Here is a 25,725-nt window from a genome sequence, read left to right as displayed (position 1 = left end):
CTGGCAGGGCACACCCCTCTTGTGCCTTTCTCCCGACTGGTTTTTGGGAGACAGCAAATGGACACCCCTACAAGAAGTCTCAGGGTGTTTCCTTTTGACACTCTTATTATGGAAGTAAGAATACATTCCTGGCTCCATTTTGCTCTTGTGTCAGAAGGCAGAGATTTAAGCTACCTAAAGTCACTTTTCCACAAACATTCCCACAGAAAGAAGCATCCAACATCTCTCTGTAGCTACGGAGACCCTGACTTCTCAACTCTTTCCAGGTATGTTTTACTGTCTCTTTCCAAATTTAGAAACGGCAGCTGTGCAGAAAAACATGCCACAGATCCTGAAGTGTGGGCCAGCGGGGAGTTTTACCCCGTCTCCTCCCTGATGTCAATCTGAAGTGATCTCCTTTAGTCCTCAGTATAACAAACGCATCCTGTGACCGTGCTTGAAGACAGTCTCCCTTGAGCGTTTTAGCTGAGCTTGGTTAGCGCTCTTAAAACCAGCTGTGCAAGTGCTGCTTTCCTCCCCACTGTGAGGGATTGCTGTCAGGAGCCAACCAGTTATGCCAGGCACATCCAGCAAGGAGCTGCTGTGGCACGATGGGCGCGTGGAGCGGCTGTCTTCCAACCTGTCCTCTGCAGCAGTTAGCATTCTGCGGGTTACTCTTCCCCAGTTTGCAGAACAAATATCAGAAGTTGATGCTCTTTTGTGAAAATGTGGGTTGAAAAAAAGGCAGTGTGACATTCCTGACTGCAGGTGAACAGCAGCACAGATGCTGCCAGCCCCGCTGTAAAAGCTGGACTTGTTAATGAAGCAGCTTATCCATCTGTGTTGGGCAGTGGTATCAGGGCATTGCTCTTCAGATCTTTGTTTTCCATCTGAGGATTTTGTCCCAGCAGGGTTTGTGCCTCAGGATTTTGGGCAGGAGAAGGGCTGGCAGCAGCCCAGGGCAGGACGTGGGTCCCCTGGGGACAGCAGCCACAGCCCCTGCCCCATCTGCACAGTGACCCTGGGCCATCCCTAGGACACCTTGAGACCCTCCTCCTCTGCACAGCCCCACAAAGCACGAGGGAAGGTCTGGGGTGGCACTGGTCCCCCTGGAATGGGGCAGGGATGGTGCCCTCCATCCCATCCATCCCCAGTGCTCAGGGCTCCAGAGATCCCCAGGGTCCCTCAGTGTCCCTGCACCAGTGCCACTCTTATCGTAACAGACTTCTTCCTTATGTCCAGTCTAAAGGAGAAGAGGAAAGGTTGTCAGGGGGTTTCCCCAGTGAGAAGTACAGTTTCAGAAAGGGACGTGTACAGAGAACCCAGAGGAATAGCAAGGCAAGCCTAACAATGACTGCTACAAAACCAATGGTACAAAGAGAGAATTCACTGCCAGAAATATCTCACAGTCCAGTGATAAAGATTCACAGCTGCAAGGTTGTCTTCTAATTAAAAACAGTAATTACAAACAATCTGGATTTTTGAGCTAACTGTTATAATAAATATTAGTAGGTGGGGATTGCTAAATGGTGCTGCAGTCTCCTACTCGTAACATCCTTGCTGCTTCATTCTGGGTGCCGTCACTGAGCAGCATCTAATGGAAGTTCTTCCCTGCTCAGCTGGCTGCCTTAGTTGGAGCCCTGATGGCAATGACGTGGTGATGGCAGGCTTAGTTTTGCTGTTTTCTCCTCGTCAGAATACTCCGACTTTTGAAGGAAGCAGCTTCTTGTTTCCTGCCTTCCTGCCTTCCTCCCTTCCTCCCTTTTAATTTTAATTCATTTGGAATATCTATATTCCATATAGATGTTTTGAATATCATTATTTGTAGTGCTGAAAACTTTTTTAGAAAACAGTCATACTCAGTTAAAAAGGTATAATAAGGATGTTAAAGAAAGAACCCTCTGATGTGTTGACCAGGGATGAACATAAAAACAGCTCCCAGTTAATGTATAGGCAGCTGATGTGACTGCCTCTGTCCTCAGCAGCTTGCTCAAAGGAACCCCACAAAGCATTTCAGCGCTGGGCTGCTGAGGGAAGCTGTCGGAACAGGAGCACTGTGTCCTCTTGCAGAGGACCGGGATGCTTTTACAGCTGACGGCTGCTTTGGTTGTGGCCACAGCTCCTGAGGAGTGCAGCAGTGCTGAGAGCTGAAATGGGGGAATGTTGCACCTCCTGGAGGATGCTGAGAAATCAGTGGCCTAGGGCAGGTGCTGGAGAGGAGCTGCAGGGTGCTATCGTGGCAGCTGGGCGCTGCTGGTAGCACAACGGACTGTGCCTCTGCTAAGGCGACTGCAGTCACAGAGCGAGCAGTGACAGCAGGCATACGAGGCTTGCAGCACTGCCTTCCTCCCGTCTCTCTCCACGTTCAGATTCTCGGCCCAGCCCACAAAGCAAAATGAAGTAGAGGAGGCAGGAAATGTGCTCATAGTTCTTGCTTGGTTCCTATTGCAGAGCAAATGATTGCCTGCTGTCCGGTAAAGCTCACGCAGAAGCACTGATGCTTTTGCATAATGCACTGCCACCCTTGTCCCCTGCCCGAGCCGGGACGTAGGGCACCCGCAGCCTCTGGGCAGCCTGGGCCAGGGCCTCGCTGCCTCTGGGGGAGGGATTTCTCTACACATCAACCTCAGTTTCCACTCTTGGAGTTCAAAGCCATTCCCACACGACAGTGGCTGTCTGCCAATGCCAAGTGGCACACAAGGTCTGCTCGTGGGTCAGGTAGTGACATGACAACAGCGTGGACAATTGTGATGGTACTTTCTATTTATTGGTACAGCACAGCCTAGAAAGCCCCAGTTGATGCCAGCTGTGGTTCTCTGGCTGTCAGATGATGTCCCCAAACCCACACACGGGGTGCTCCCAGCTCCTGACTGATGGTGGAGAAGTGGGAGGGCAGAAGTGATGCTGGGGGGGGAAGGGGCGGGAGTCAGGGGGCTGCTGTGCCTGTCATACTTCCCCCAGACAGTTTTTTTTACAGGTGTTACATGATCCCCCTGAGGGGGCCGCTCCCACCTCTTGATGGATGGTGGAGAGGAGTGTGAGGGCAGAGGTGGTGTTGGGGGGGCTGGGGGCTGCAGGGCCTGATATGCTTCCCCCTGGCATTCTGGGTGGTTTTCTGGGTGTTGGGCAATGCCCCCAAACTGACAACCTAGGGGGGCCGCTCCCACCTCCTGAAGGATGGTGGAGGGGAGTGGGAGGGTGGTGATGATGCCCAGGGGGATGGGGGGCTGCTGGGCCAGTTGGCTTTCCCAAGGCAGCGGTTGTCTGTCGGTTGGACAATGTCCCCAAGTCTACACACTGCTGGGCTCGCTTCCATCCCCTGATGGATGCTGGAGGGGAGAGCGAAGGCAGAGGTGGTGCTGGGGGCTGCCAGGCCTCTCAGGCTTCCCTGAGGATGTGGCTGCCCCCAGGCTGACACCCTGAGGGACCACTCCCGACCCCCGAAGGATGGTGGTGGGGGATGGGGGGTGGTCTTGATGCCCAGGGCGGCTGGGGGGCTGCTGGGCCTGTTGCTCATCCGCCAGGGTGCCGTTGTTTGGGTGCCGGCCGATGAGCACAAGCTTCCAAGCCAAGCGGGTTCCTCCCGTCCCCTAAAAGATGGCGGTGGGGGGTGGGGGGTGGTGTTGATGCCCCCCGGGCTGCAGAGCCTGGGCTGGTGGGCTGTGGGGCCCGTGACGGGGGCAGCTGAGCCCGGCTGCTGTCAGGTCTGGCAGGGGCCGCCCTGGTGGTGCCATCCGGCTGGTGGGCAGGTGGTCACGGCCGTTGGCATCATGTCCATCTGCCAGGCCCCTTGAGGAGAGCAGGACGAGGGCAAACTGTGGCCGCAGACATCGTGCTGGGCTCCATCAGCTGCAGCGAGGCGCCTGTGGAGAGAGGAACGTGCTGAGGGCCCCTGCTCTCCTTCCTCAATGGCAAAGAGCCGCCCTCAGCTCTCAGCCTGTCTCAGGCCCAGCACTAAGAACGGGCTGCAGGAACGGCCGTGCCAATTCAAACATCTGATAGCGTAAATCTCAGACCACGTTAGCCAACAACTAACCGGCCTCTGTGCTGCTGGAACTACAAGTGCCTCCTGGCTCACAGCAGCCCTACAGTAAAGAGTTGGGCAGGATGGGGGTGGGGGTGAACAACAACTCACTGGTTTCTCTGCCTCCATCGCCGGATAAGCAGACAGCATGTTAGCATGGCTGCCAGCATGGAAACCAGGAAAGCTGCAGTCAGTGCCAGGCAGTACTTCAGTAAAACTTGATCTTCTGTGGCGTTTGCACGTCCTTCATCTTCCACACCTGGAGGAACAATGTGCTCACTGCTGTGTCTTGTGCCCTACTGGCAGTCTCACGAGAGGTCTGACATGGCCAAAAATGTTGTCTTTCACTTTGTTGGCCTCCAGGAACATGTGAAAATCCTTGGGCTGCAATGCTTCCCTGATTCCAGCGAAGCAAAGGGAACTCCCTAAGGCACTGCACATCAAGGCAGCGCCTTAGGGAACCTCTTTTTGGCCTCTCAGCTTTGTTTACACTCTGGCTCTGCCACGGTCCAGACCTTCCTGGGCCATGGATTTGCTCCTTCTTCTCCATCGTGCTCTAAGACTCCTTTTGCACTTGCCCACCATTGCCTCCTGAGGCTGGGTAGTTGTCTGACTAAACAAATCTCACTAGAGCAGGAGAGCGTGTGGATCTGTTTAATCAGGGTATAGACAGAAATACACTCACCACGTGCTGCCTTCTTCATGATTTTCATTAGTAAATGGGACAGTCTCTTGGAATATTTTCCATCTTCCCATGCCACTTTCCATCCCCCAGGACCTTAACAGAAAGCATTAAGATAAATCTTAGAGAAACAAAGTATTGAACTGAGCGGTCTTTTCGGTGAAGTCAACAAAGACAACAGCCACCCTGGGATGCCTGTGGGGCTCCAGCACAGGAAGCAGCCGAGAATTTGGCACAGCCTTCCCTGGAGGCAATTCTGCACCCAAAGCATGAGGAGAACTTCCCACCACACACTGCAATCTACACAACTGCACAAGGGCATCACTGAAGAGCAGATGGTGCCAGGGGATCATGTGAGGACAGGGTACGCACATGCAGCTGTGCATTCTCACTCACGCTTGCAGACATGCCCGGCTGACATTAGGACTGTGAGCTGGCATCTCTCAAAGGAAGCAAAAACTCATGGCATACCAATACGAGTTGCTGGGGCTTCTGTCCTTGAGCTCGGCTGGGAAGCTGGAGACCATTCGACTCCACCCGCACCTGTACACAAACACAGAGCAGCTCCTGTCAGACATGGCCAGGTACTTGTTTAGACTGCAATGCCAGCTCCACAGCACTCTTCTCTGCCTGCTACACAGCAGCATCTGGCAAATAGCTGCTGGGTGCCTGCAGCAGCACCGTGCCAGTCCAAGAAGGAACCGTGTGCGGAACTGTCTGCAGAAGGGAAGGGGCTGGAAGGGGAAGGGAAGATCCCTTTCCTTTGGGATAGCCCCACAGGAGGCTTATGGAGCAGATTATGCTGAGCCTTTGGCAAGACACTGCTTATAGGCGCAGCTGTAATGAGAAACATTCCCATTGTGTGTTGTGATCTCTCTCTTCCTTAGGGACCTGCAGTGACTGGAAGGGGCTCAGCTGATGACGTGGCACTCAGACTTGGGTTGAAAGTTGCCAAGCTGGAGAGGTGGGCAGTTGGCTGGCACCCAGGCTTCTCGTGCAGGAGAAATCACCGGGCAGTGAAAAGCTGAACCCTTCCTGAACTACCACAACCACATATGAGCAGAGAGCGTGAGATGAAGGCTGGTGACTTACCTCTGGCATCCAGCCCAGGCTCAGGAACAGGACTCTGCTTTGGTAATTCACCAAGAGGACCTGCAGGCACAGATGTGATCAGACACAGGTGAGGAGAGCTTCCACTGCACCTTGGGGCCTGGGGTTTTTTTCTGCAGTGACCTGCGAGGACTGGCTGCAGGTCAGGGAATGACATGGCCCAAACAGCAAACGTATAGGTTCTCTCCTCCAAAGAGTGGCAAGGGCTGCCTTCCCACAGATATGTGACAACTCTCCAAATAAAGAAATACTCAGGACTGATCTGTGTACAGCCTTTGAGGCACAAAGAGACTTGAAAGACCCTTGGAGGTTCCTGAGTACCCAAATAAACTATGACGGCACTAACTTTTCTGCCTTCAAGGAAGCAGACACTCACAACTTACCTCTGGGTTTCCCCTGAGACACAAAAGCAGCCTTCATCCCATTGTCCGGATATGGAGCACCATCATCTAGAATCAAGAACAGAAGAGGGATGTTCCCATGGCATGTTGTGATCTCCTCCCTTAGTGGTGGGGGAGGGCTCAGCTAATGGGATGGCAGACTCAGGCCGTGACTGCCAAAGCTACAGGGTGATCTGGAGCCTGGCACTGGGCAGCTTTCCGAAGCTCTCCAGGCCACGTGCAACACCCCTCCGGGACTGTGTGGACGAGCACACCAAGAAAAGACACCTAGAGCAAACTGGGCTCCAGCCGGGGGTCTCTGCTGGGAACCAGGATTCATCTATGGGGAGCACCAGGAAGCCGGAGCAGAAATGCTCCCGCTTTTCCCAGCACACATCTTCTGAGCTCCCCCTAGGTCAGCCCCGGCCAAAGAGCGTGCTCAGCCAGCAGCAGAGCCACGGCCCGGCACGGCTGGAGCCAGCCCTGCAGAGCACTGCTTCCTCACGCCCTCGCCTGGCTCCTGCGCTGCTGCCCGTCCCCCCCATCCCAACACCCCCACAGAAGGCAGCCCCAGGGCAGCGCGGCACACGGGGACAAGAGCCCGGAGCTCTCGCCCTCGCCGCCACTCGGTTGTGGCCCTGTCTCTGCCCACCCACCTGCTGCTGGCGCTCGCCACGGAGCGGAGCGGCACAAGTCTCCTGGGAACACGTGGCCGTCAGGAGGAGGAGGAGAGCAAGGCGGGCGGGGGCCGTGGCCCCCCACACTCGTGCCATGCTGCCACCACCACCGCTGCAGCCACAGCGAGTGCTGCTGGGCGGCACAGAACGCCTGGGGCACACGCTGAGCATTGTGAGCTCATGGCACCAGGCGGGGCGTTGTGACCCCACGTCCCCACGATGACATCTGTTCCGCCACCAGGGCCAGCTTCCCCCTGGGCTTGCTGTGTGCGCTGTCGTGCTGGGGGAGGATTCCCAGGCATCTAGAGCAGCAGGAGACCACTGATGTCACATGGACAGCACGGAAGTGTGGAATGGCTCGGCTGGGAAGCGACATTAAAGAGACAGAGACGCTGTCAAAGGAGAAAGAAAATCACTTCAGTGTTGTTTTTACTGCTTTGTGCAAATCTAGAGATTCACTTTTCTCTTTTAATGCCAAAACAGAAGCCGGTTCTTCAGTGACATTTCTCCTTCAACCCTCCCACCCCATCCACTCTCCCCTCCCATCACCCCTACCTCTCTCATTTTCTCCTTCCTCTCCTCTCCCCTCTCCTCCCCCCCTTCGCTTCCCCTCCCCTCCCCTTCCCCCTCTTTTCTCCCTTTCCCCTCCCCTTCCCCCTTGCCTTATGCCAAACTTACCTCTCCTGCTCTTCTGATTCTCTTGCCTTGCTTTCCTTTGCAATGCTATGCATTGCTCTCTCCATATTTATTGCCAGCCATTCTTTTCTTAGCTCATATTCTTTACTTTTTACTTGGCTTTTTTCTTCTATTCTCTTTGCCTTTCTTCTCTTTTCTTCTTTTAGTCCTTTTTTCTCTTTTCATATATTATTTTCTCTCTCTTCTTTTATTTTCTCTTTTTTCTCTTTTTATTTTTTTCTTTTTCATTTTTCTTTTTTCTCTTTTCTAACATTAAATACTTTTTTCTCTTTTTTCTTTTCTCTTCTTTTATCTTTCTTAATTTTTTTTGCTTTTTTTTCATTTTTTCTGTTTTCTCTTCTTTTTATCTTTCTTTCTTATTTTTATTATATATTCTTTTTTCTTTTCTCTATTTTGTCTCTTTTTCTTTTTTCTATTTTTCATCTTTTTTTTCTTTTCTCTTTTTTCTTTTTTCTTTTTCTCTTTTTTTCCTCTTTTTCTCATTTCCTTTAATCTTTTTTTTCTTTTTTTTTCCCTCTTGTTTTTCTCATTTTTTCCTCATTTTTTTTCTCATTTTTCTTTCTCTCTTATTTTTTCTGATTTTAATCATACGTTTTCCTTTAACCCTCCCCTCAAACCCCCCCTCCCCTCCTCTGCTCCCATCCCCTACCCTCCCCATCCCCCTACTCTCCTTTTCTCCCTTACCCTCACCTCCCTTACCCCTCCCCTTCTCCCTTCCTTAGCCTACCATTACCTCGCCTGCCCTTCACTTACCTTCTCCTCACTTCCTTCTTATTCATGCTCTTGGCTTTTCCTGCTACTCAAGCCAAATCTCAACACTTGCCTGCTCCGCTTGCTGCTCTGACAAGTGCCTCTCAGCTCTGCTCGCAACTTAACGCCTACTGCCTGCCCTTCTCTATTCCCTTCTCGTGCCCTTCAGGCTTCTGCTCCCCTTGCTGAGCAAGCCCATGCCTGGTAGCTCCCCTTCAACCTCCTCCGCCCTTTGCCTTTCTCCACACAGATGCTTGCTTCTGGCCAGCACTCCTGCCCACTGCCTAGCCCACAGCCCGCATCTCTTGGGGAGACAGCAAGGTGGCCTGGAGCTACCCACACCTCCTCCCGGGCACGGCTTCTCAGCTTTGCTTCAAGCCCACAAAAATCCCCAAGGAGCTCCTCTTACCTTTGGGCTCAGCTTCTTCTCCTGCCGTGCAGCTCCTGTGCCAGGCCGGGGCTCAGCTCTTCCCACACTCCTCCATTCCTGCCGGGTTGCATTTTTTCATTCTTTGTCTTGCTTTCCTTTGCTCTGCTACGGTTAGCTTTCCTACCTGCTTTCTCTACATTTACACGCATTACTTTTTACTTCTTATTCTCTTTTTTCCTCTTTTCTATTTTCCTCACAGTCCTCCCTGTTTCTTTTTTGTTGCTTGTTTGTTTCTTGGTTGGTTTTTCTGTTTTAATCTTTTTATCTTTTCTTACTTGTTTTTTTTTTTTTTTTTTCAGCCTCCTGATGTTACTTTATATCCATCTGTTGGCCCCCTTTATCCCCCTTATCGTTTCTGTATATGGGCCTTTACCAGTGCCTCTTCTCCCCACATTACCCTATAGCCCCCCGATAGCCCCATATTCCCCTATACTTTACTATAGTCTACACAAGCCCCCTAGAGCTCCCCTACAGCCTTTTATAACCTCATATGTCCCACCTATACCTCTCTGCAGACCCCTATCGCGCCTGTTTCTCCATATCACACCCACAGCCCTCCCACTGCTCCCTCTAGCCCCATATCCTGGGGGTCTTGATAGATGAAAAACTTAATATGAGCCAGCAGTGTGCCCTTGTGGCTCGGAAGGCAAATGATATCCTGGGCTCCATCAAAAGAGGGGTGGCCAGCAGGGACAGGGAGGTGATTGTACCCCTCTACACTGCTCTTGTGAGGCCCCATCTGCAGTACTGCGACCACGTCTGGAGCCCCCAGTACAAGAAAGACAGGGAGCTGTTGGAGAGGGTCCAGAGGAGGGCCACAAAGATGATCAGGGGACTGGAGCACCTCCCTTATGAGGACAGGCTGAGGGAGCTGGGCTTGTTCAGCCTGGAGAAAAGAAGGCTGCGGGGTGACCTCATTGCAGCATTTCAGCACCTAAAGGGAGCCTACAACAGGAGGGGAATCAACTCTTTGAAAGGGTAGAAAACTGCAGGACGAGGGGAAATGGTTTGAAGTTGAGGGAGGGGAGATTTAGGTTGGATGTCAGGGGGAAATTCTTTACAGAGAGAGTGGTGGAACAGGCTGGAACAGCTGCCCAAAGAGGTTGTGGATGCCCCGTCCCTGGAGGTGTTCAAGGCCAGATTGGATGGGGCCCTGGGTAGCCTGGTCTAGTGTGAAATGTGGAGGTTGGTGGCCCTGCATGTGGTAGGAGGGTTGGAGATTCATGATCCTCGAGGTCCCTTCCAACCCTGGCAATTCTGTGATATCCCCTTCTAGCCCACCTATTTGCCCCCTACAGACATCTGTACAACCACATTCTCTTATATCCTCCCCCAGCCCCCTATATCCCTCCCCATAGCTCTCCCCAGCCCCTCTGAGCCCCTTCCCAACCCCCCCAATGCTCCCTATAGCACCGTGTCCCCCCTAAGCCCCTCACCGCCCTCCATTGCCCCAAATCCCCCTAGACCCACCCCTAGAGCCCCATATACCCCAATCCCGTACCACAGCCCACTCCAGCCCCGTGTGCCTCCCTATACCCCAGCAGCCTTCTGTAGCCCCCTGCCCCCCCACGGCCCTCCCAGCTCCCCACAGCTTCCTAGCCCCCTCTACTTCCCTTCAGCCCCTGTATCTCTCCCGGAGCTCCCCAGAGCTCCATATTGATCCCACATCCATCCCACAGCCACAGCCCGTCCCGTACATATCCCACTTCCCCACATCCCATCCTGTCTCCATCCACATCCCCACATCCCAGTCCCACTCCCAGCCCCTCACCCCACACGGAGGTGGCTTACGGCCGCGCAGGGTTCCCTCCCCGGCCCGGCGGCGCTCTCCGTCCCTCCCGGCTCCGGCGCCGCTGTCCTCAGCACCGCTCCCGTCGTGCCGCAGTTCCGTCTCGGTGCTGCCCGGACAGCTCCGGCGCGCAGCGGCTGTGGGACCGGCACCACCTGAGGGGAGAGCCGGCTGCCAACGGCCTTTCCCGCGCACTGCGCCTCAGCCAATCGGAGCCGGCGGCGCTGCCGCTGACCGATGAGAGGCACGAACGGACCGGAACTGCCCCTGACCAGTGAGAGGCCGGAGCTGCCGCTGGCCAATGAGAGGCACGAACGGGCCGGAACTGCCCCTGACCAATGAGAGGCCGGGGGCGGGGCAGAGCGGCTGTGGGGGGGCCTCGGGGTGCTCTCTGTTGCCATAGGGGATGGGATCGGGGCTGTGGGATTGCGACTGGGATGAGGGAATGAGATGGACAGGTGGGTGATGGGCTCGGGAGGAGGGACTGGGAATGAGATTTGGAATTGGGATGTGGGATGTAGGATGTGGGGTCGGGACGTGGGGTTGGGATGTTGAATGTGGGATTGGAATGTGAGATTTGGGATTGGGATGTGGGGATGTGGATATGGGATGGATATGGGATGGGATATTGGGCAATGGGATGCGTATGGGATGGGCTCTGGGTATGGGGTGGACTTGGAATGGATACGGGATCATAGAACCATAGAATTGCTCAGGTTGGAAAAGAGCTCCAAGGTCATCAGATCCAACCGCAACCCAACATGAAATCTGTTCAGCCGTGCTTTGTGTCTCTGTGACGTCTGTAAAGATTGAGGTAAAAGACCCAAAGTAAAAGGAGGGCTGCAATCAGTGATTTCTGGGAACTTTGTAGAACTGAAGAACTTCTGAAACAAATGGATGTTTCTGTTCAGCAGAGGGAAAGTAGTCATTTCAAGATAAAACCTGCTGTCCAGAAAGCCTGCAGATGTACTGTGGAACATCCTCTCTAGGCACTAAGAGCAAGGTCTTTTTTCCCTTTCACTTTTCCTTTCCCTTTCCCTTTTTCTTTCCCTTTTCCTTTCTTTCCTTTTTTTCCTTTTCCTTTTCCCTTTCCTTTTCCTTTTCCTTTCCCCTTTCCCTTTTTCCTTTTCCTTTCCTTTTCTTTCTCATGTTGTGCAGATTTTCTCATTGAGTATCTGAAATGTAAGGGAGATACCCCAATGTAGTTCACCTTCTCTTTTTCATAAATAGTCAGTATGGAATATCCCAAACTGCCGTTCTGAATGGCACCACCCCAAAATACATGGTATGGGTTTTTGGTTTGGTTGGTTGGTTATTGTTTGCTTGTTTCTGGAGATATTTCATGTTGATGAGTTTTAATGGTGGGTAGGAGCCTCAGAGAACACCAGGGTAAGGACTCGAGAACTTTGGTCTGGTTTGCAAATTCCCTTGTATCCTTCTGGGCATGCTTTTAAGATGTTGGTCTTCCTCCAGAGAGATTTTTATTATTTTTTCCCTTCACTCCCCTTCCCTGTTCCCTCCCCTTCCCCGTTTCCTTAACTTCCCTTGTCCGACCTTACCTTCACTTACGTTTTATTTTTTATCTTTTTTTTGCCTATTGACTGGGTCAGCAGGAAGGACGTAGACACGAAGGAAGGCATAAGCTTATTTTATTGTCAATTTCAAAACAATACAAAAACAAAGCAGTGCCCTAAAGTGAAAAGATAAGCTTAGCAGGAAAGAAAATAAGCAGTGCAGCGAGTCTAATCATTACCACGTCATAATATAATGACATGTAGCATAGTGATAGTGATTAAGAAAGATGCATCACCAGTTGCCCTACTCCTTTATCGTCATCCAGATTCACAGTGGCTGGGGAGTCCCGGTTGCAGGAAGGATCTGGAGAAGCTGTCCCAGCAGTTGGGAACTCATACGGCGATGTGTCCACCCCGGAGGTGAGGTCTGCAGAGTACTAGGGTAGGCAGCAGTCAGGTGGAACATCCGTTTTCCTTTTCTCCTCTCGGTTTTCTTCCTGAATACCCTGTCCAGGGTTCAAGGAGGAGCAGAAAGAGCTGTGCCATCTGTTTTGGTGTAGCACGGGCCTCTTTGGCAAGACTGAGCGCCCAGAGCCCCGGCAACATGCTTAGTCAGGTAACAGACATTGCAGCAAAGTTCCCTTGTGAGCAAGGCTCCCCACCCTGACTTTGAGGTCGGATGGCAGGGGGAGTGGAAGCTGAGGGAAGCGGCTGTGTGGGAGGGCACGGAGCTGACTTGTTGGGAAGATGGTTTGCCAGGGCTGTGCGCTCTTCAAACTGGTGAGCCCTCGGTAGAGTTACGAGGAGCCCAGTGCTGTCAGTCCGTACAGATCCCTGCGTTTTGTGGAACTGAAGAGCCCAAACAGGGGACAGGTGTTCCTAAGCTTCTGGTTTTCTTTCACGTGCTGTGTGGTTGATATTCCTGTCTGTGTGACAGCGCTGTGGAAGGTCAGGAAAAAGAGAGGGAGAGCTGGGCCAGTGTAGTTTTGCTGCTGTACCTGGCAGCCAGATGATTCCCTGCGATCTGGAAATGGTGCACAGATCATAGAGAGCCAACCAGTGCAGTTAGTGGGAGCTATTTAATCCCCAAAGGTGCTGCTCTGCTGCTGTGAGTGGGTTCTATTGCAGAGGCAGCAGATTCAGCAGTGTGCTGCAGAGCGTGAATGCACGCGGGCTGCTGTTCTGCTGCAGGGTCTTGGGGTGAGGCAGCGTGCATCTTCATTTTGAGCTTTTCCAACAGCAACAAAGTTCTCCTGTGGCTTTGTTGAGCTGACTTGGGTGCTGTTTAGACTATGCAGTGTGGAGCGCACCGCTGCCAAATTCAGAGATGCTCTTCAACCGTTCTGAGATTCCTGTTGGGCTCAACAAAAACCATTGCTTCGCTTCTTGTTGCACTCGAGGCCAAGTTCTGTGGTTTGGTTTCATCTTTGCAGTGATGCTTACAACTCACTGTCTAGCACAGTCAATGGTGGAAATAGTGACTGGTTTTCTTGTTGTGCTGATTTTGGAAGGGAGGGTCTTTCAAGGCTGCCAGCGTGTCTGATGAAGTTTCTTTTCAACCCTGTTTACAAGGAGATGTCAAGCATGACTCTGCTCTGATGAATGTCAGCGTGTCCTTGTTTTACTTCAGAACACAGACTGAAACTCAGGAGACTTGCGTGAATAACTTCCCCCCGTATTTTGGGGTGGGAAGAGGGTTGGAGATGAACTTCAGGCGTACTTAGACTGCAGAGACTTGTTTCACGTTATTTAGTTTACGTCTGCCGTGAAGTTTTTGCTTGTCACTTCCTAGTTCTCTAGCTCCTTCATGCAGGTAGAAAATGCTTTTTGGATGCAGTAGTCTATTTCTGATGTTATCAGCCCAAGATAACTTCACAGCATGCACTGTGTGAGTGAAAGGTGAAACGTAAGTCTCCAAAGGTATCTATGGAGGGGTAGGAGGAGGAAACAAAAGTGAAAATACAAAAAGCAAAGCAGAAGGCAGAGCCGGCAGGAGGGGAAGATGGCAGAAGCACCAGCAGGAGGAGCTGGGGTAACATCTTCACTCTTAGTTTGTAGGATTTGTTTTCTCCTGCAACACTGTTGTATTGCAACAGCAGCAATAACAAAAAGCTCAGCTGTAGCAGACCCCATTCTTCTGATTTCTTTAGTCAGAAGTGTTTGTGAAATGTCCCAAGTATAAAGATCAGTCGCTTGCTTCGCTAATGGCCTCAGTTTTCCTTTGGTAGCTTCTGCCCGTTATTGGAAACAAGATTCCTTTCTTAATCCTGTCTCTTTCAGAAACAAAGGCTTGAATACAAGAAGTGGGCTGGTAATTAACTGTTAGCACTGTTATGCGTTGCTGAAAAGAGGGCTCTTCCTGTTCAGTTGCTTCAAACGTACTGTACATCTGACATGTGCCTGTCGTGTTTGTTTTCGTTTTCCATTCAGAAATGGTTGAAAGGATTCATCTGTGCTAAGCTGTATTTTGAAATAAAAGAGTATGAACTTGCTAAAAGGTAATACGTGTTGATGTATGTGGTTGATCTGTTCTTGAAAGTGTAATAGAAAAGCCAGCTGAAGTAGAGAAATCAAGATCACGATCATGCCTTTTTAAGGTAACAGTAAATGGAAGGATTGGGTGCCACTGAAATCCTTCTAAAGGAGCAACTGCATTAGTTATATAATACCAAAGAAATCATGGAGTTGAAGTGGCTTTTATTTCATCATATGATGCATCTGGTTCTGTGAGCTGCTGCTCAGAACTCAGTACTTGCTGACAAGTAAGTAGCATTGGTACGTGTAAAAATAATGTTGTTCCTCACAGGAAGGTCTAGGTCAAGCATCTAGAACTAAATATAGCCCTGCTTTCCATTTGACAGATTAAATTCCCTTTAGCTTTAGCTGCACGGTGTGGGGGGACTTGTATTATTGAGGAGTATTGATCTTTCTGGGTTTTCTCGCTCTGTAGATACATATCTACTTATCTCAGTGTCCAAGAGAGAGATCCCAGGGCACACAGGTTTCTTGGACAAATTTATGAAGCTCAGGACAACACAGAAAAAGCTGTTGGGTGTTACAAGGTAAGCGATCCACTGACCCCCTGTAATGACCAGCTTTCTTCCTTTGTAAATGGACTTTTAAAATGCATCTGTGCTGTGCATTCCTTAAGCTCAGAGAGAAAATGTGTTGTGGACAAATTGTATGATGTACATTTTGCATTGCCAAATCTGTCTATGATGTACTTAAGAAAGGATTCTTTTTTTGGTAGAATTGGCTTCAGCTTTTATTTATTTATTTTCCAGTTGATTCTTTCTTTTGTGTCCTGACTTGATCTTTGTGGTAACTGCTATGATAGTCTTCCCATTGCCCTTTGGACTAAGGGTCTGTGCCTGCTGTGGAATTGCCAAGCAGGGATGATGGTAATCTCCAGAACCCAATACAGAAGGATCTGGTGCTGAAGATTGTGGAGCTATTCTGCAATAAAGACACCAGTGATGGAAGAGCAAAATACTGGGTTGAGGAAGCTGCCAGGCTGCTCCCCAGGAATCCTGCTGCTCTCAGATTGAAGGTAAATTCCAGCTTCTCACCTCTGCTCTGTGCCTTGAAGAAACTTTCCGTATCTGACTGGGTGCTTCTAGCATGCCATCTAGTCATCTCACAATATTTCCTTGGCTAAATTAGTTTAGCATTAGTTTAGCATGAATCTATTACGTGTTAATTTCTTTGCTGTCTGATGTTTTTGTCTAGCTTGCTTGAAAATTGCAGCTCTGAGCTTTCTCATGCGTTTTAAGGTTGAGGTGTTCAAAAATGTGGGGAAACTGTGTTAGCAATAATATCCAAGAAGTTGAGTTTAGATAGTCGCAACAGACACATCAAGTATTGCCTAAGCTGCTTTTTAGTTTTTTGAGTTTAAAAATGCAGAATGTAGGAAGTGCTGTCATTCTCAACTACAGTGTAAATGCTTTCATCAGTTATGCAGTGTCACTTTGGCACTTATTTTTATGTAGCACAGCTGCAGGGACACAGAGGTTCTCAGAGGCTTCTGTTAGCTTTCTGTTGTCTTATTTGGACCAGCTATTCTGTAACAAGGTGTGCTGTCTCTGTCTCAGATAGTCTGACAGTCTTAACTTGGCATCTACGAGAGGCACAGTGAAGTTTTTTCCCCTGTTATCTCGTTTCTAAGATGTTGGAGTAATTCCAGCAAGTCTGTAGTCTGTGTAGCGGAGGTGAGCAAACTGTCAGGTAATGTGGTTGTTGAAAAGGCTGATGTGGAAAAAAAATATATTAATACGTTGCCTTGATGTTTAATAGGAGAAGTTTCAAGAATATAAAGTCGAAGATGGCTGGAATGAGCTCTTTTATGTGACTCAAGCTGAACTCCGTGTGAGACCCGATGACGTCTACCTTAACATCAGACTTGTTGCACTGTACCGCTCACGCAATAAGTTACGAGATGCTGTGCTCCATGTTCAGGAGGCAGAGAAGAAAATACCTCTGGAGACAAGCTTGGAATGGTACTCCTGTGTCGTAAAGACACTTGAGGTACTTAACCATCTTTTGATCCTGTCATAATCTTCCATATCCTCAAAACTGGTCATAGTCTGTTATTTTTGTTCCACTGACAGCTATTGCTCAAGTGATTTAACTTTTCCAAATGAAAGTCTACTGAAGCCAATTGTTTAATGGGGATTTTCTTCCTAAAGTTAAACCTTGCTTATTTTCTTACTTCAAGTCTAAGCTGGATATAGCAGCTCCATCAGGGGGAGAACTGTTCAAAGAGTTCCTGGAACTTTACTGCTGAAGGATATGTTAATGCCTCAGCTGTGATCCTGGGTTAGGTAGCAGTGTGTCCTGGAGAAGTAATGTCCTTGCCTTCACAGAAAGATGGTGGTTCCTCATCCTCTGATGAACTTTATTCTTTAGGAATGCCTCAAATCAGCGCAGGACAGGACTTGGAACTTAATACAAAGAATTGGGGAGCTATCAAGAGCAGTCATCTACTGGCTCATTCTAGCTTTATTAAAATGAAGTTTGCTTCGGGAGATGTCCATCAGCGCAGAGAGGCACTTGAAAGGTATTGTTTCATCTTTACTGCATTTAAAAACCAACCAAACAGAAACAATCCAGAAGGGAATATGTTTTTCTGAGTCACAGAACATCTAGCAGGCATCAGTTTCCCTGAGTAACCAGTTTGTGGACAGGAGAGGAGTTTCTCTGTGCTAGTGTATAATCAATGAAAATTATATAAAGGAATATTATATAAATCAAATAATATCAAGATGTCATAATAATGAAATAAGCAAGAGAGTTAGGCAGAGCGAGACAAAAAGAATAAATAGGATGCTTACCCATGTCGTGGGCTTGCTCAGGAAAGACCAGTGGAGTGGATCATCCAAAGAGGGAGAGATCCTTCCCCACTGGTAGTGAGCTCTTAAATGGGTCTAGGAGAGGTGGAGCCAGGCTCCACCCCTTCCTGCAGCACAGGTGAATTGCTTTCACCTGTGCTCCCAGGGCTGACTCATTGCTCACCTCAGGTGACTAATCAGAGGTTCAGGCCGTGACTCAGCAGTTCCCATACACTCCACCCCTTCACGGCGTGAACCAATGATCAGGTTGACTAATGGGTAAGCTTTTCCTAATACAGAGACCCACTTATATCACGACACTTATACAGTTTCCATCGCGACGCATGTTGGTACAATTCAAGACAAGTGACGATTGGTGAACGTTGATATTCTTGTATGGGCCAGTGCTCGATGAAGTTACTGGAGGCATGCGGTCGTCAGGTGCAGGTCCGTCCTCTGCTCCATCAGTCCCATGTAGGCCATCACCGGGTGTCGCACGTGATCTGACTGTAACACTGGAACGCTTTGATGGCATTTCGTTCCTTGCAGTGATCCTGAAGGCTCGAAGACTCACGGGGAGTAATACAGATGTTTCAAGGGTACCAGGAGGAGAAGGTCTGCTCTCCAGGGCAAGATACAGGCCGTCCTTCTATCCTGGGTCAACACTTCCACTTGTACTGGGGCACGTCCCGGCCGCCTGTACCACACCTTCTGGCCAGATATCTGTGGCTGCATAACTTTGTCAGGCACCAAAGGAGGTCTCCTGATCTGCCATAGGGACATGATGGGGGTCCCTTTAGCAGTGAAGATCGGAGTGTTGACCACAATATCAGTTGGCCATGTACCTATTACTGGAGGAACTACTGAGCCTCCCACCTCCAACAGTCTCCCCCAAGGTGCAAGTAGGCCACACCACTTGGGTCCTACCTGCACCTTCCAAGGCCATTTTATTCTATGGGTGCCTGGTTCTAAATTCTCAGGGGCAGGGAGCAGAAGATTATTTTCATTACCAATCTAGGTCTTACCTGATAATCAGTGCCCGTAATTTGGATCCTAAGCAGGGTGGCCCATGTTGTCTGCAGCATTCTCAGGGCACTGGGTCTGCCGTCTCGGGGTCTTTCATTCAGGTCCCGCAAGGTTTCATACAGTCTTTTCGTCCACCCCTGCAGGGACTGGGAGTCTGTCTTCAGGGCAGCCTTAAGAATACCGTTATAACGTTCAATGAGGCCTGCCCCCGTTGGATTATATGGCAGATGGAATCGCCATTCGATGTTGTTTTCTTCTGCCCAGCGCTGTATCGTTGCACCAGTAAAATGAGTCCCTTGGTCGCTCTCGATGACTTGAGGTGTCCCGTAGGCAGACATCAGTTTAGTCAGTGCCTTGATGGTATATGCCTGGTTTGCTTTCGGTACTGGATAGGCCTGCAGTAGCCCACTTGCAGTGTCGACGCAGGTCAGAGCATATCTCGCCCCCTCAGACCGAGGAAGGGGCCCAATGTAATCGACCTGCCATCGTTGGAGAGGATTGTGTCCTCTAGCAAGATGGGCTGTCGTTTCAGGCAGTGATCTTGGTCTCATCTTAGAGCAAGCGTCGCAATGCTGGCATGCCTGGACAATGTCAGGTAGCTGTATGGGCAGCCCCCATGCTTTAGCAGCTGCCCACATTGTCTATTGTCCCGCATGCCGTAGCTTCTGATGTAACCAACGGGCGATGTTCTCAGATGGTGAATTCTCAATCTATCAAACTCGGGCCAGCGTGTCAGCTTCATCATTTCCCGGTGACTGTAGGGGCTGATGACCAGAAACATGTAGACACATATAGTCCTGTGTTTGACTGTATTCCATATGTCTAACCACATGTCTTTGCCCCAGATTGGTCGGGCGTGGATAGTCCATTCTTGGGTGGCCCACTGTGCAATCCAAAGAGTGAGCCCCCGGTACACAGCCCAACTGTCTGTACAGATATTCAGGATACCATCACCGGGTTCCTTGGGTATAACCATCCACACGGCTTGCAGTTCTGCCCATTGGCTGCTCTGAGCATCCCCCTCATCAAACCAGATTGTCTCAGTGGAAGGATGGTATGCTATCGCTCTCCACTTGCTCGGGTTGCCCTTGCTGGACCCATCCATGTACCAGGCATCTTCAGGGATAGGATATTTCCCCTCCTGAACGGGGCTCTTCTCTGGTGGAGCGACCAGTGTTTCTTTTGGTGCATCACAATGATAGGTCACTGGGCCTAGGATCTTCTGAAGCTCTTCTTTTAAGGCTGATGAAGACAGACTGCTCCTTTGGCTGAGGTAGGCGACCCATCGTGCCACTGTTTGTGCTTGGGCCACCCCTGTCTTAGGAAGGTGGGTCAGACCTTTCACCCACCCCTGAATCGGCAGAGTGGTCTTAACTATGACTTCATCCGTCTGGGTTATTGGCTCTACTGCCTGTAATGCTGAATAGGCAGCCAATAACTGTTTTTCAATCATACTGTATCTTCTGCTCCATCCCAGACCTGAGACCAAAAACCAATGGGGGTCCGAACAGAACTCTGGCATTGCCACAGGCCCCAACCAAAGCCATCTTGAGTAACGTGAACATCCAACTCAGCTGGGAGGGTAGGATCGAATATACCCAATGCCTGGGCTTGTTTAACTGCCAGTTTTGCCTGTTGGAAAGCATCCTGTTCTGTTTTCCCCCAGTCCCATAGCTGCCCCTTTTTTGTGAGTCTGTACAGCGGCCTTAGCAGCTGCGCTAGGTGAGGTATAAAGGAACGCCAGTAACCCAGTATACCTAGAAACTTTGCAGCTGCTTCGATGTTGTAGGGACTGGGAACGCCTGAACCTTATCTAAGACAGCACTGGGCAGTACTTGGGTCTTTCCTGACCAAACCACCCCCAGGAATTTTACGGACAGGCCTGGACCTTGCACCTTCTGGGATTTATAGCCCATCCTCTCTGCTGTAAATAGGCGGTTAATGAATCTGCCACCTGCCTTAATGCCTCCAGTGAGTTGGATGTCAGCAGGAGATCATCAGTATAATGATACAGGTTAACATCATCAGGTTTTTTCCAATCAGCCAGGTCACACGCCACTAGATTGTGACGTTGGTGAATGCACGTACCCCTGTGGCAGGACCTGAAAGGTCCACTGCCTGCCTCCCCACGTAAACGCAAACTGATCTTGCGATTCCTCAGCAATCGGGATACTGAAGAACGCGTTTGCTAAATCCAGGACACAGTGATAGGTTTTTATCTCCCTACTCAATGTGTCCATTAGGGAGGCAATGTTGGTTATGGCCGCATGAACAGGCGGCGTGACCTTATTTAACTCTCTGTAATCCACTGTCATTCTCCACGTGCCATCCGACTTTCGCACTGGCCGTGTGGGGGAATTATATGGGCTGTGTGCAGGTCTTACAATGCCCACTTTTTCTAATTCCTGCACCGTTCCCCATATTTCATCTTGCCCACCCAGAGTCTGTACTGCCTTATATCAGTAATCCGGCGCGGTTTCGGCAGGCAAATAGGCCCATGTTTCGCATGGCTTCTTAATATTGCCTGCACTGCCCAGGTACGGATACATCTCTGTCCAAGTCTGAACTCTCCCACAGTTGTCTGGAGAGCCAGACCCCATAGAATATCTATGCCCAAGATGTGTTCCTGCATTGGGGCAATACACACCTTACACTCCCGGGGTGGGAGACGCCCCACCCTCAGATTCAACCATGTTTGGGTGACAGGAATAGTCTGTCCCCCAAAGCCACCAATCATCACTCTGTCTCCACCAAATTTGGTTGGATCTTCGTAGATAATTGATGTTTCTGCTCCAGTGTCCACCAATGCCATAACTCTCTGAATGTTTTTTCGGGACCAATAAATCCTTAATTCTACACAGGGCCTCTGGTCCTATCTGGAGGCCCTAGGGGGACTAACATCCCTCGTCACGCCATGAATTGAGCTATGGCCAATTCTTTTGCTTCCAGTGCCTCAGGCATTGTAGCCCGAGACACCTGAGGAGGCTTTTTTTTCTATTAGCAACAATGAAATCTTCTAAGTTCTATGTTGTTGTTGGCATTCTCTCTGTAACCCTTACCCTTGGTTTCTTAGGGTAGGTCTGAAATTTTTGGTTGTCCTTTAGCTGTCTCCAAAGCTGGAGAAAAACATGGTTGGGCTGGCGGTCAATCTTAGCAAATTGGACCCCAGCCCGAATTAAATCATTAAACGTAGTGAGCCCCATCGAGAGCCCCATCAGCGTCCTACAGCTCCTGGACGCTGTCACCCTGGCTGTCCGTGACTGTCCCAAGCTGTCCCCCCTGCCATGGTGGCACAACTGCAGCACGGTGACATCCTCATTGAAGAGGTGACGAGGAGGGGTACAGGGAGGGGGGCTGGGGACAGTCGGGGGACACGTGGGGTCTGCTGTGGGTGTGACATGGGGTCGGTGGTGTCACCATTGTTGGGTGCCACCTTCACTGGATGCCATTGGGTGTCACTGAATGTCACTGTCTTCAGGTGACGCTGTGACACAGGGTGACCTCAATGTGGAACAGCCGTGACGCAGCGTCCCCATCCCTGGCTGTCACTGTTGTTACCGTCATCTGGTGTCACCATCACTTGTGTGCCACCATCTATCGGGTGACACCATTCCCTGTACTCTGACCATCATGTGGGGGCAGGCACTGGCGGCACCACGTTGTCACCATGCTGTCACTGAGCCTCTCACTGTTCTTTGTCACCCCTCCAGACCTGCCTACCGCAGGACCCGGTGACACCGGAAACCTCTGTTGCTGTCACCATCGTCTGCCATGAGGACGGGGACATGCACGGTGGTGAACTCTGTGCCACCACCAGAGGGGACTGTGTGACACCAGTGTGTCACAGCCGTGATGCGGTGTCATCACCGTTGGGCGTCACTCCTGGCAGCTGGCGCCGGGTGTCACCGTCATGCAGAGGGCACAAAAAGAACCCTGGGGACATTGAGCCGAAGCTGGGGACACCGTGACCACCTGGAGGACTTCCCGGGGAAGTGGGAACACCACATGACAATGTCACACCACCAAAATTGGGGACATCCCTGTGTCACACCCCAAAGCTTGGGACACCTTCATGGCACCCTGGTGGTGTCATATCCTAGAGTTGTGAACACCCCCCAGAGTTTGGGACAGCCCTCTGGAGACGCCATCTGTGCCCTCCCCCACAGAAAACATTGTTCCCATGGGGCGGAGTTGACACCCCTCACTTTTCTAATTAAGGTTTATTTTTGATAATGGGGGTTGGGGGATGTCCTCCCCATGAAAGTGACAAAGGGCAGAGGAGCGGCTGTGGGGCTCCATGTGTCACACTGGGGATGAACTCTGGGGACAGAGGTGACTGCAGCATCCTGGCCCCATCGCCCCTATGGCCCCATAACCACTACAGCCCCATCTCGTAGCCATCCCTCGTCCGTATCCCACAACGTTATCCCATCCCATATCCATCATATCCACCCCACAGCCATCTCAAACCCATCCCACATCCATACCCCCACATCCTATCCCCATCCCTAACCCTATATCCATAGCCATTCCGAATCCTTATCCCCACATGCATCCCATGTCCATTCCATCTACTTATCCCATGCCACTATCATCCCAATCCCATCCCGTGTCCATATTTCATCCCCAATCCATCCCACATTCTTCAGTGTTGGTCCCATGTCCATCCCAAGCCCATCCCATATATATTCCATTTTCCTATTTCCCATTCCATATCCACCCCATATCCATATCCCCACACCCCAACCCTACATTTCACATCCCAATGCACATCCAACATCCCAACCCCAGCTCCCAAGCCCAGTTCCAAACCTCATATCCCAACCCCACATCCAAGCCCCACCTCCCACCTGTCAATCCCATTCCCATCTCGCACCCCCTATAGCAGTAGGGCGCACCCCGAGGCCCCACCCACGGCCCGCCCCCTGCCGCGCTCCTCCCACCAACAGCGCAGCGCAACGCCGCACCGCCCCCGGGCTCTCATTGGTCAGGTGCCGGACCGTCCCGCCCCCGGGCTCTCATTGGTCAGGTGCCGGACCGTCCCGCCCCCGGGCTCTCGTTGGTCAGCGGCAGCGCCGCTGGCTCCGATTGGCTGAGGCGCGGCGCGCGGGAACGGCCGTTGGCAGCGGGCTCAGAGCTCTTCTCCCCTCAGGCGGCAATGAAAAAAAATGAAAAAAAGAATAAAAAAAAGAAAAAAAGAGTGAACATGAAAAAAGAAAACCAAGATGAAAATGAGAAAAAATAGAAGAAAACAGAAAAAAACGAAAAGAGAAAAAAAAAAAGAACAAGTGCAATGAAATGAAAAAAGAAACGAAAGCATAAAAAAAGAAGAAAAAAGCTCAAAAAGGTCAGAAAAAAAAGAAATGAGAAAAGAAGAAAAAAGCCAAGTAAACAGTCAAGAATAACAGCTGAGAAAAGACTGGATGGCCAAAATGTAGAGAAAGCAAAGCAGAGCACAGCAAGGGAAAGCAAGGCGAGAGTAGCAGCAAAAGGCAGGAGAATGAAGAAGGAGGGAGTGAAGAGCAGGAAAGGTGAGTTTGCCATAAGGCAAGGGGGAAGGGGAGGGGAAAGGGAGAAAAGGGGGGGTACGGGAGGGGAAGGGAAGCAGGGGGGGAGAGGAGGTAGGGGAGGAAGGGAAAAATGGGAGAGAGGGGAAGGGGAGGGGAGGGGGGGGAGGGTTGAAGGGAAAATAGAGAAAGGAGATGCAAAGAAGAGACTCAAAAGTACAAAGCGGTGCACGTAAATGTAGAGAAAGCAAGTAGGGAAGCTAAGGGTAGCAGAGCAAAGGAAAGCAAAGGAAGGCAGTGAATGAGAGAAAGCAACCTTGCAGGAATGGTGGAGTGTGGGAAGAGCTGAGCCCCGGCCTGGCACAGGAGCTGCACGGCAGGAGAAGAAGCTGAGCCCAAAGGTAAGAGGAGCTCCTTGGGGTTTTTTGTGGGCTTGAAGCAAAGCTGAGAAGCCGTGCCCGGGAGGAGGTGTGGGTAGCTCCAGGCCACCTTGCTGTCTCCCCAAGAGATGCGGGCTGTGGGCTAGGCAGTGGGCAGGAGTGCTGGCCAGAAGCAAGCATCTGTGTGGAGAAAGGCAAAGGGCGGAGGAGGTTGAAGGGGAGCTACCGGGCATGGGCTTGCTCAGCAAGGGGAGCAGAAGCCTGAAGGGCACGAGAAGGGAATAGAGAAGGGCATGCAGAAGGAGAGAAGCTGCGAGCAGAGTTGAGAGACACTTGTCAGAGCAGCAAGCAGAGCAGGCAAGTGTTGAGATTGGGAGTGAGTAGCAGGAAAAGGCAAGAGCACCAAGAAAAAGGAGGTGAGGGGCAAGCAGCTCAGGTAGGGAAGGGAGGGGCAAGCAGCTCAGGTAGGGAAAAGGAAGGGCATGCAGCTCAGGTAGGGAAAAGGAAGGGCATGCAGCTCAGGTAGGGAAGGGAGGGGACAGCAGCTAAGCTGTGTGTTATGGGAAGTAATGTCAGTGATCTGAATGGCAGTAACCTGCTGTTCTGCATGGGGCTGTTGTGGAAGTTTACTGTTCAGACTTTCTTAGTGAGGTCTCCCTAGATTGTTTCTGTCCTTTTTCTACACTTGCTTTGTTTTTTTCCAGTCCTCTATAATGAACAGCCCTGTGGCAATGATGCGGAATCTGCACCTGAAGGACTGAGAGGAAGAACATCAGAAGGCAGCAGCTGCAGTGTGTGGTGTTACAGGGCAGCGCTGCGAGTGCCGCCCAACTTGGCACTCCATGTCTTACCTGGTTGTACTCAATCAATAAACGATCACAATTACGGACTCACAAAGAATAAGGCTGTCTTTTTCACCTTAGAAGAAAAAGGGGGCGATGGCAAGGAATGAGAGGCAGGTGAGGTCAGCTGTACAAAATCCCAACACAGATGGATAAGCTGCTTCATGAACAAGTCCAGCTTTTTCTGCGGCGGTGACCAGCATCTGTGCTGTTGTTTATCTGCAGTCAGGAATGTCATATCGCCTCTTTTTTCAACCCGCATTTACTCTTTCACAAAAGAGTATCAACTTTTGATACTCGTTCTGCAAACTGGGGAAGAGTAGCTTACAGAATGCCAACTGCTGCAGTGGACAGGTTGGAAGACAGCTGCTCCACCTGCCCATCTGCCACGGCAGCTCCTTGCTGGATGTGCCTGTGGGAACTGCTTAGCTCCTGCGCAATCCCCTCACAACGGGGAGGAGAGCAGCACTTGCACAGTTGGTTTTACGAGCACTAAACAAGCACAACTAAAACGCTCAAGGGAGACTGTCTTCAAGCACAGTCACAGAATGTCTGTTATACTGAAGACTAAAGGATATCACTTCCAATTGGCATCAGGGAGAAGACACAGAA

The 25,725-nt window shown here is 50.7% G+C and overlaps 2 protein-coding genes across 18 annotated transcripts; one reads left to right on the top strand and one right to left on the bottom strand.

Moving 5' to 3' along the window:
• Positions 1-258: 258 nt before the first annotated feature.
• On the bottom strand, positions 259-8,789 carry LOC149913201 (uncharacterized). 2 transcript variants are annotated; one of them, XM_090130304.1, is made up of 8 exons: positions 8,708-8,789; positions 6,832-7,244; positions 6,179-6,244; positions 5,778-5,837; positions 5,157-5,228; positions 4,689-4,781; positions 4,115-4,262; positions 259-3,842 (listed from the first exon to the last, which is right to left on the bottom strand). In XM_090130304.1, the coding sequence occupies exons 3-8, from the start codon at positions 6,213-6,215 to the stop codon at positions 3,680-3,682; spliced, it is 573 nt and encodes a 190-aa protein (XP_089986430.1). In that variant the 5' UTR covers positions 6,216-6,244; positions 6,832-7,244; positions 8,708-8,789; the 3' UTR covers positions 259-3,679. The 2 variants fall into 2 exon arrangements, with proteins under 2 accessions (XP_089986430.1, XP_089986429.1); XM_090130303.1 differs by lacking the exons at positions 6,179-6,244; positions 6,832-7,244; positions 8,708-8,789 and having other exon boundaries at positions 5,778-5,952.
• A 2,027-nt stretch (positions 8,790-10,816) lies between these two features.
• On the top strand, positions 10,817-25,168 carry LOC149913200 (RANBP2-like and GRIP domain-containing protein 8). 16 transcript variants are annotated; one of them, XR_016461352.1, is made up of 9 exons: positions 10,819-10,975; positions 11,234-11,331; positions 12,358-12,451; positions 14,982-15,093; positions 15,425-15,581; positions 16,325-16,555; positions 16,937-17,087; positions 22,095-23,915; positions 24,215-25,168. XR_016461352.1 is itself a non-coding variant. In XM_090130296.1 (8 exons), the coding sequence occupies exons 1-7, from the start codon at positions 10,924-10,926 to the stop codon at positions 17,039-17,041; spliced, it is 849 nt and encodes a 282-aa protein (XP_089986422.1). In that variant the 5' UTR covers positions 10,819-10,923; the 3' UTR covers positions 17,042-17,087; positions 22,095-25,168. The 16 variants fall into 16 exon arrangements, 7 of the variants coding, with proteins under 7 accessions (XP_089986425.1, XP_089986422.1, XP_089986423.1 ...); XM_090130296.1 differs by having other exon boundaries at positions 22,095-25,168; XM_090130297.1 differs by lacking the exons at positions 22,095-23,915; positions 24,215-25,168 and adding an exon at positions 17,908-18,368.
• Positions 25,169-25,725: the final 557 nt, after the last annotated feature.

This window comes from Phasianus colchicus, chromosome 40 (genome assembly GCF_987193195.1).
Source record: "Phasianus colchicus chromosome 40, bPhaCol1.hap1.1, whole genome shotgun sequence".
In the NCBI taxonomy this organism is placed as follows: Eukaryota; Metazoa; Chordata; class Aves; order Galliformes; family Phasianidae; genus Phasianus; species Phasianus colchicus.
This window is presented reverse-complemented; position numbering and strand designations above follow the sequence as displayed.

What these genes read in the sequence shown, in the direction of transcription:
- LOC149913200 (XM_090130296.1), top strand. Translation starts at nt 10,924, where the DNA reads ATGGGATCGGGGCTGTGGGATTGCGACTGGGATGAGGGAATGAGATGG. An exon ending in TGAGGGAATGAGATGGACAG is followed by an intron (nt 10,976 to 11,233) that starts GTGGGTGATGGG and finishes AGAATTGCTCAG; the next exon opens with GTTGGAAAAGAGCTCCAAGG. An exon ending in CTGCTGCTCTCAGATTGAAG is followed by an intron (nt 15,582 to 16,324) that starts GTAAATTCCAGC and finishes GATGTTTAATAG; the next exon opens with GAGAAGTTTCAAGAATATAA.
- LOC149913201 (XM_090130303.1), bottom strand. Translation starts at nt 5,952, where the DNA reads ATGTCATTCCCTGACCTGCAGCCAGTCCTCGCAGGTCACTGCAGAAAA. An exon ending in GCCTGGGCTGGATGCCAGAG is followed by an intron (nt 5,229 to 5,777) that starts GTAAGTCACCAG and finishes GTTTGTGTACAG; the next exon opens with GTGCGGGTGGAGTCGAATGG. An exon ending in AGCCCCAGCAACTCGTATTG is followed by an intron (nt 4,782 to 5,156) that starts GTATGCCATGAG and finishes CTTTCTGTTAAG; the next exon opens with GTCCTGGGGGATGGAAAGTG.